This window comes from Xenia sp. Carnegie-2017, unplaced genomic scaffold (assembly GCF_021976095.1).
Source record: "Xenia sp. Carnegie-2017 unplaced genomic scaffold, XeniaSp_v1 HiC_scaffold_16, whole genome shotgun sequence".
NCBI classification, from domain to species: domain Eukaryota; kingdom Metazoa; phylum Cnidaria; class Anthozoa; order Malacalcyonacea; family Xeniidae; genus Xenia; species Xenia sp. Carnegie-2017.
In genome coordinates this window covers 13,836,528-13,846,417 of record NW_025813469.1, presented here as the reverse complement: position 1 = coordinate 13,846,417, position 9,890 = coordinate 13,836,528, and the positions used below count along the sequence as shown (strand labels likewise).

At 39.0% G+C, this 9,890-nt stretch overlaps 1 protein-coding gene across 1 annotated transcript; it reads left to right on the top strand.

Annotated features, from left to right (window-relative positions):
- The first annotated feature begins 5,823 nt into the window (after window positions 1-5,823).
- LOC124436130 lies at window positions 5,824-9,611 on the top strand. Its single transcript, XM_046986055.1, has 3 exons — window positions 5,824-8,600; window positions 8,704-9,290; window positions 9,373-9,611. Exons 1-3 carry the CDS (start codon window positions 5,824-5,826, stop codon window positions 9,609-9,611), a joined length of 3,603 nt encoding a protein of 1,200 aa, XP_046842011.1.
- Window positions 9,612-9,890: the final 279 nt, after the last annotated feature.

Below are 9,890 nucleotides of genomic sequence, written 5' to 3'. Positions count from 1 at the left end.
AGGACACCACATATATATCATCCCAATTTTCATTTTGGTATTGTCTCAAACATCTTGATTCAATATTCTTTATAAGAGAAGTTACTTGTAATTTTGAAATCATCTTGTCATTACAAGTAAAAGAAGTTTGACGATCAAATGTTTTCCACATTCCAGAAGCGATGATTGTAAATGTGAAATAGATGGAGAGCAGCAATTTTTCAAACCAGGGAAAACAATTCAGTGGTATGGCTCTGAAAATAGCATCCATTTTCGTATCCTTTAAAAAATGGATGAAATAGACATGACTAAATTAGTTTCAACAATCCCCGTATAGGCATAGACCACATTTGTAAGAGCATAAACTGCAGTATAAAATAATACACACCATTATTTGTGGCTTCAGTTAGCTCCACACAGTTTGGCTTCCAGATTGTATATATGAACAATTTCAGCCTATATTGTAGCAAAAATGTATAATTTGGTTGCAATATTTAGTAGCTATGAAAAAAATCCAGTACATGCAATAAAAAAAATAGTAATAATACTATAATAATAATAATTTTAAATTTTAGCAGGTCAATCTTGTAAGTTTAAAAAGTATAGCTGTTTTTATTAAGACAACTGCATTCAAATTATTTCAGTAAAATAAAAAAAATTCTAGAATTTATGCGATAGAGTTCCATAATAAAAAAACATTTAGGATGTCCAAAAGGTTAAAAGATAAAAAATACGATAGTATACACTAAAAAATTACAAATTAATTTAGATTATAATATAAATCATACTTAAAAATAATTTACGCTCGTCCTTGAATCTTAGTAAATGTATTTCTCTTCTATAGCCGTATGAAAGTTAATTACTTTAGCAGTTTCGCAATATAAATGTTCCGGAAGATATTAGGATTATTTTGAAGAATTTTCAAAATCAGTTCGATAAGGGTAACTAATGGGTTTTGTTTTCCATAGCACCACTTTTAATAAATTTTGTAAAAGCTTAAAAAAATCTTGAAAAGCTTAAGTCACATAACGTACATTTAGTTACACGATATCCTAAAATACCTATGATCTGTTTCTAAAATACTTATTTTAGAATATTGTGAACTCAAGCAAATAATTAAAGAAAAGCGAAGACAAATGTGGCGTCAGTTATAAAAGATCTGTAGTTTGCAAACCAAACGTCACAGAACATCGAACATACAAAAGGTCACTCGTGTCGGACCCTTTGATGTTTTTGTCGTCGCGTATGTTGTGCCGCACATATCGGCAGCCATTATTCCAAAAAGATGTTTAGGACTTTTCACTTGTTCCAAACCACTTAAATGACACGACGTCATTTCTTATATTGAAATTATTTCCACTTCATTGTGAAAAAATGAGGTCATGTAATTACAGTGGTTGAAGACAAGTGAAAAATACAAAGTATCTTGCTAGAATGATGTCGGCCGTAAGGACGTAGTGCTCACTGGCATGGCCCTTCTATATAATTTTTATTCTGTGAAAACGTGTTTTTGCTGATGACGTCATAACTTATTAACATTATTAACATGGCCACTTGAAAAGTTTGCACATTAGGTCCGTATTCAGCAATAAAATTAACTAAATTTTAGCGAACTGAAAATATTTATTTATACATCAAACTAAATCTAGCATTGTGGATTTTTAGTTACAGAAAAAAAAAGAGGCGATCAAACACTTTGAACAAGGCAGATGGTCAATCCGTTTGTACTCCTGATGATGACCTCGTGTACCTGTGGATTTACCCGAGAAACGTCACGATTATGCACACCATGTTCATGAGAGTGAAAAGCTCAGGTGATGGGAGCATGCTACAAATATATACGCTATCCTTGAATGAGTTTGAACACACTCCCACAGCGTATAATTTTATAAATCTTAAATTCACAAATTGAAAATGACATGAAATGCGGTAGAGTTATTAAACTTTCATAACTTTTCGTCAAAATTATAAGTAGTATACAGAATGCAAGAAGTTCTGATACAAAATTTGTCTGCGGAATCATGTGTTTAACCCTTTAAGTCCCAAGTTTATTTTAGAGAAAAAAAGAAATAGCGAACAATAACAAAATAAAGTTATAATAAAAGCCAACATTTACTAAATTACATACAAATCATATATCAATTTAAAGCTAATATAATGAAGAATTTAATTGTAGTGTTCAAAATAGGATAAAAGTCGTTTCCATGGCGACACAAGGTGTCAATTACCGAAGTGATAATATTTTCAAACTAAAACATTCAATGTAAAGATAAAGTTCTCGGAATATTCTTTAGCTGTAATTGCTTACTACTGCTAACAAAAAAGCCTGTATGATAAGCTTTCAGATGATGTATAACTTTTCTTATTTAGATACTAGAAAGCTCAAATAATTGGAAAATTGCAATTGTACTATGCCAGCAAATATAGCAATAAAATGAGAAATAATTTCAAAACTAGCTATGAGCTTGAACAAACTTATAAGTTGCACTAACTTAGGGTTTTATTGCATAAAATGTGTAATTTTTAATACCATGCTTATATTTACCAACAATTCTGTCGGAAAAAACTACTGCCTGGAGTGGAAAATTTTAGAGCAAGGTGCTACAAATAGTCCCACGTCGCAGTCTTCACAGAAATAGGAGGTCCTTTTCGGTTTTTCTTTTGTGGAACATACTTTGCACCTTCTTTCCTTAGTCTTTCCTTTGCTGTTGGATGGAATTATGCTGGGAAAATGTACATCCCGAAATCTAGCAGGCGATTCAATAGCTGGTCGAACAGCATGTGTCCGAGAAGAAAACTCCCCAATAAGAAGTTTGGAGACTTCTAGGCGGAAATTCTTTGAACTCCTCATGTTATGGTTTGATGACAGCCTTTCCAGGATGTGGCTGTTTACAATGCATCTGTGCAGTAGTTCAAGAAATATTCTCAGCCACCATTTCTTCCTCCTACAGTTGATACCATAATATGATTTCATCTGGTCATTCCCGCCAACTCCACCCATTGTATGATACAATGATATTTGAACATCATCTGTATTGCCATCCTTCTTTCATCGCTTTACTGGGAAGGCTGAAACACACTAGGCAGTCGCTTTAGTCGCGCGTCTAAAACTACCACTTTGCGTGGTTACTAAGCTAGTAACGTAGTCGCGTCAGCTAGTCGCTTTGAAAGTTCAACATGTTGAACTTTTGACTTTGGTCGCTTCAGTCGCTTTACACTGATTGGCCAATAGATACATTTTAACTTCCTAAATGCATATCATATTCCCTGTCATAAGCATCATACGGAATTTATTGATTATACCTTGGAAAACGAAGGCAATATATAGTGAATTCACACTGGAATCTTTCAGTTTTTATATAGCTTATCAAATAGGGACAATAGGAGCTACAAACTGGAACCCTAATGCACAACCTAAGTGCACAGAGTAAGATTATCCACAATATACGCGTAATGGACTATGATCATATTGGCGTGTTTTAACTGGCTTGTTCTCTTTTCTCCACATAGTAGTCTGTACTGAGTAAATATTCATATATTAGTAGCTATAATAAAGGCCAAAATAAAAAGTTTAAGTGATATCTGTGTCTGTAACAAACTAAAATCACCGCCATGTTCAATAGACGCCACGGCAAAAGTCGCGATGGTCGCTGCATGTGTGTTCCTAGGGTTCAAGCGACTGACGCGTGCGCATCAATTCGCTTTGGACGCGCGACTGAAGCGACTGTCTAGTGTGTTTCAGCCTGAATTGTAGCAGTATCAGATGGTATTGCTTGAGATGAAGCCATATTCACAACACGGTTGTCCATCCATGTTACCGCAGTAATGGGTCCTTTGAATCGAAAGACAGATTGCCCTTCCGAAGACAATCCTTCTGGAAGAATAGTAGCAGGACCAACATCTTGGGTAAAAGCACCACGTTGTATTTCTCCCTCGTATTCATCGTTCGATCATTTAGTGTTCGAAAAGTTGTATGCCAGTATTTTGCCAGACTGAGCGACCGTTTCCTCTTCCTCATCAGCTTCAATTAGGTCGACATCATGTACGTTGCTGAGGATTTCTACTTGTTCATCTTGCACAGAAGACAGAACTTCAACATCAGGTTTCGAAAAGGCAGAAAGCTCGCAATCAATATCCGAGCACACTCCATCATAAGAAATACCATATGTTGGGAATAAGTTATGTTAATTGAATGTTCTACTGACAAAGAGACAAATTCTCCCTAGTTGTTATAATTTCGTTAACCAATAGGCTTAAAAGAATTTTGATTGATGTTTTGTTGTAAATGAGTTGAAGAGAGAGTCTGAGTGCGTGAGCAATATATGTATTAGATAAACATTGCCAGGGAATAAAATATCGTTATTAAAAAGCTTGAGTTGTTGCATCAATTCGACATATTCAAAGGGAATATTGCCTGGGCGACGGGCAAGATTCACAAAACGTGGCACCTCCGACGGGATAAGTGAAAATAGTTCGATCAAGAACAAGAATTCGTATTGAAACATGTCGAAGCAAGAAGCTGCGGAGCTAGCACTTGAAGCAAAACTCAAGCATATTACGATCACTTGCGGGAAAACTGAGAGAATTCTTGCGTCAGATAATCACGGGAGAATCGAAAGACATCGTGATGCGTTAAATGAATTAGTAAAAGAAGCAGATACCGCCAAACGTACAGTCGAAGGGTTGAAAATAGCTAGCGGCGAAAAAGTCGAAAGCATTTCCGAGTGGGAGGAATCGATAGAAAATACCATCGGCAAGCTGACAATGCAATAGAAAAATTACGCAAGTGGCTTATGGAAGTGGATGAAAGTAAGAAAGCACATTTAAGAAAGGATCAGTTGAATTTCGAGAAAGAGTTGTATGAAACCAAGCTGCACTACAAGACTCAATTGGAAGAGTCCAAGAGGGACAAACCAGAACAGACAGGAGAAATGAATTCTACAATTAGTGGGAATCTGGAAGCTAAACTACCAAAGCTAGTGATTTCAAAATTTAACGGAAGCTACAAAGATTGGCCAAGATTCTGGAACCAGTTCAGCGAAACTATTGACAAATCAAATATTTCCAATGTAACAAAATTTTCATACTTGAGAGAGTTGCTTGAAAAACATGTCAAGTATTCCATAGAAGCACTACCTTTCACTAGTGAAGGGTATAACCGAGCAAAAAGTATACTTCAGTCTAAGTATGGAAAGGAGTCAGAAGTGATTAAAGCCTACACCAAAGAAATTCTTGACTTACCCAACATACCAGATGCCAATGTACAGAAGGTGCATAAATTCTGGGAAAGACTCACCTATTGCGTACAGTCTTTAGAAGCTATGGGAAAACTGGAGCAGATCAATGGAAGTGTTGCAATGACATTGGACAAATTGTCTGTATAAGAAGCGACTTGGTTCGTACAGATCCAAACTGGGATGAATGGGATTACATTAAACTAATAGAAGCCTTAACATTGTGGACTAGGCGAAACCCTAGAAACCCTATATGTGAAGGTGAAAGGAAGGAAAATAGAAACCGTCTCCGTGAAAGAGTATTCAACACCAAATTGGGGCAGCGAAAATGTGTATATTGCGATGCAAACGATCATAAATCAGTTGACTGCTCAAAGGTGACGGATATCAACGAAAGGAAACAAATATTAGCAAAAAAGCGCCGCTGCTTCAACTGTACCGGAGAAGGGCATAGAGCAGCCGATTGTACAAGTAAAATAACCTGTCAACATTGCGAGAGAAGGCATCATACTTCTTTGTGTGAACAAGCAATGGGGAAGAAAACCCTGATGACCGCAACAAAACCAACGAAGGAGTCTTCCCAGTCTTGACTGTAAAGGTTAATGGGATCATGTGTAGAGCGTTAGTTGATTCTGGGGCTGGCAGCTCGTATGCATCTGCAAAGTTGGTAAGTGTCCTTGGCATAAAACCTGTTGACATAACAACCAAACAAGTGGACATGCTCCTGAGCAGTAGTGTAGAACGTCTGGAGACCTATGCAACTAAAGTGGAGTCCCTCGATGGAGAGTTCGGTATGGAGGTAGATTTAATAAAAGTGGAAAAAAGTGAACTTTTATCAGTAAAAAACCCCCAATACAGCCATATGATTTCCAAATACTCACACTTAAAAGGGGTTGATATCCAAGACGGTGACACGAAGGCTCAGCTTCCAGTACATGTCGTTCTTGGGGGAGGGGAGTATGCCAGAATAAAAACAAAGAATCGTCCCCGAATAGGTAAAGATGGCGAACCTATCGCGGAGTTGACCAAGCTGGGATGGTTCGTGATGTCCCCTGGAAAAGAATTTGATCACAATCATATGTTACTAACACAAACCACTCAAAAAGATTATGAGAAGTTGTGCCGGTTGGATGTTTTAGGACTTGCCGACACCTCAGAACATGATCAAACCTCAGTGTATGGAGAGTTTAAGGAACAATTGGTCAGGAGTTCAGAAGGTTGGTACGAGTCTGGTCTACTGTGGCGAGGTAACCATCCTCCCTTACCATCCTACAAAGAAGGAAGTTTGCGACGCCTCAACAGTCTTGTAAAGAGATTAGACAGGGAAGGAATGGCCAGTGAGTATAACAGGATTATTGAGGAACAAGTCAGCAAAGGGGTAGTTGAGCTTGTAACCGAGGCCCCAGTGGGTATTGAGTTCTACTTACCGCATAAACCCGTGATACGTGAAGCTGCACAAACAACGAAAATCCGTGTAGTTTACGATGCATCCGCTCGAGCGACTCCAAGTGCTCCATCCTTGAATGATTGCCTCTACCCAGGCCCGCCGTTACAGAATAAGCTTTGGAGCGTATTGGTTCATCATCGCTCATTTCCAGTTGCACTTTGTGGAGATATAGAAAAGGCATTTCTCCAGATCCGAATAAAAGAACAAGAAAGAGATGCCTTACGGTTTCACTGGAAGAGTGACAGTCAACCTGAACCCTTGACATCTAGATTCACAAAAGTCGTCTTCGGCCTAACTTGCTCCCCATTTCTGCTTGGGGGAGTGCTAGAGCATCACCTAGAAACTTGGAAAACGAAGATGCCAGATATCGTTGAGGAACTGAAGAAATCTATGTATGTAGACGATCTGCTTAGTGGGGGACAAACAGTAGACGAAGCCAAGGAAAGGAAAAGGAAATCAATCGATGTATTCAACGACGCCAATTTCAATTTGCATAAGTGGAACTCAAATGCCCATGAGCTTGAAGCAGATGAAGAAGAAAAGGATGATGAAGAAGAAACTTTAGCAAAACAACAACTTGGAACAAAATCTGGAGAATCTAAAGTGCTGGGACTGTTATGGAAAAAGAAAAGTGACGAGATTTCCATAGTGATCCCATCAGAGAAATCGGCAAAAACGAAACGAGAAGTACTGAGTAGATTGGCTCAGGTTTATGACCCTTTGGGAATTACATCACCCTTAATTCTAGAGGGAAAGATAATTTATCGTGATATCTGTAAGGAGAAGCTCTTGTGGGATGTACAGCTAAGCCATTCTTTGAAGTATCGATGGGACTGCTGGGAGAACAATCTTCCGTGTGAAGTAAGTGTTCCGCGATCATTAGCTGGGTTCCGAGAACCAATCAAGTCTTTAGAGCTGCATGCATTCGGGGATGCTAGCACACAAGGTGTAGGAGCTGCAGTGTACTCAGTTATTCATCAAGAATCGGGAACTACTCAAATTCTAGTTGCTGGTAAAAGTCGTCTGGCAAAAGAGGACCTAACTGTTCCACGGCTAGAACTTGTGTCAGCCCACATGGCAGCGAACCTTCTTGTGAATGTGCGAAACGCTTTGGATCATTTGTCACGGCCGCAAAGTTTTGCATGGCTAGACAGCACTGTCGCCTTGCATTGGATACTTGGACGGGGCCAGTATAAGCAGTTTGTCTCAAACCGTGTCCGTAAGATACACCAACATCCTGAAATAAAATGGCGATATGTGCCCACATCCGAAAATCCTGCAGATTTGGCCAGCAGAGGTGGGAAATTAAATCAGACGTGGCTCTACGGTCCAGAATGGTTATCTGATATGAGCAGATGGCCAACTAATATAACCACAACTCCATCTACTGCAACAGAAGCAGAAGAGACAGTTTCTCAAAAAACTATCGCAATGACAACAAAACAGTATAGTGGTGATGTTCTGGAACAGTTATTAAGAAAATGCTCACTTAAACGAGCTCTAAGAGTATCGTCATGGCTCTTCAGGTTCATTATTCTTACTGAGATTGAAGAGACTAACATGAAATTTGTCAAACAAGCCCAAAAGCAAGGTCAATTACATTCTAAGTACGAGCTCCAATACAAAGAATTTAGTCTTACGCACAATACAGAAGGGATTTTAGAATGTCGTGGCCGAATTGTGGGTCACTATCCTATCTACCTTCCCACAGATTCCTTGCTAGCTCAAAGAGTAGTGGAAAAGTTGCATCGTGAAACGTTACATGGAGGTGTTGGATTGACAATGGCTGCTGTAAGAGAGACGTATTGGATACCGAAGTTAAGAAGCCTTGTAAAGAAAGTTAGAAAGGAGTGTTTTGGTTGTAAAAGATATCGAGCGACATCAGTTCCCACACCCCCTCCTGGAAAGTTACCCGGACTTGTGGCGAAACAGCGTTCGAGGTGATTGGCGTAGATTTCGCGGGACCAATACGTTACAAAGGGAAGTCAAGCAAGGATTGCAAAGCGTATCTGGCGCTGTTTTCATGTAGTCTAACTCGAGCAGTGTACTTGGACATGATGCCGGACCTATCTGCTTCCACGTTCATACCAAGTTTGAAACGGTTCATTGCTCGGAGGGGAAGACCCAGGAAGATCTATTCAGACAATGGGGCACCTTCATAAAAACTGCGAAGTGGATTGATACTTTACGAAAGGAGGAACGTCTTCAAGGTTATTTGGAGGAATTCGACATTAAATGGCAGTTTAACTTGTCCCGAGCACCATGGTGGGGAGGACAGTTCGAGCGGTTGATAGGAATTGTCAAACAAGCGATGTATAAGACAATTGGAGGCGCAAATCTGAAGTGGGAAGAACTGTGTGAAGTGATACTTGACGTTGAAGTGCAAATCAATAGAAGACCGCTCAGTTATGTTGAAGACGATGTTCAACTGCCGGTGTTGACACCCGAGCTCTTTTTATTCCAGAGATCCAATCATCTGCCAGAACAGAAATTATGGGTCGAAAGTGATCCGGACTTACGTAAGAGGGCAAGATACTTGAAATCTTGCAAACAAGCCTTGTGGAAAAGATGGTCGAAAGAATACCTCACTGCACTGCGAGAACGACATAACATGAGTCATGGGACTAAAAGTTCATTGTAAACGTAGGAGACGTCGTGCTGATCAAATCCAATGAAAGAATAGAGGGAAATGGCCTCTTGGGATCGTTATAGAGACATATCCAGGAAGAGATGGAGTGATACGTGGGGTAATGTTGAAAACGCCAAATGGAAACCTAGAACGACCAGTTCAATTGCTTTACCCAATGGAATTAGCTTGTGATCGACAGAGCCATGAAGAGAGACCTGATCTTAATCCAGACGCTCAACCATTCAAGCCAAAGCGTAAGGCAGCTGAAAATGCAGCGGGGATCATCAAATCGATTGCTGACGAAGAAAACGAAGAGATTTGAAACACTAACTAGATAATTAATCCATTTAGATATACATCTTATCTTCAGATGTATAGGAGTGTGTTGGGAATAAGTTATGTAATTGAATGTCCTACTGACAGAGAGACAAATTCTCCTAGTTGTTTTAATTTCGTTAACCAATAGGCTTAAAAGAATTTTGATTGATGTTTTGTTGTAAATGAGTTGAAGAGAGAGTCTGAGTGAGTGAGCAATATATATTGATAAACATTGCCAGGGAATAAAATATCGTTATTAAAAAGCTTGAGTTGTTGCATCAAT

Excerpts from the sequence above, each read along its gene's own strand:
- LOC124436130 (XM_046986055.1), top strand. The coding sequence starts at position 5,824 with ATGTGTAGAGCGTTAGTTGATTCTGGGGCTGGCAGCTCGTATGCATCT. Across the intron at positions 8,601-8,703 it reads GTGGCGAAACAGCGTTCGAG|TGTACTTGGACATGATGCCG; the intron begins GTGATTGGCGTA and ends TAACTCGAGCAG. Across the intron at positions 9,291-9,372 it reads CATGAGTCATGGGACTAAAA|AGACATATCCAGGAAGAGAT; the intron begins GTTCATTGTAAA and ends GGATCGTTATAG.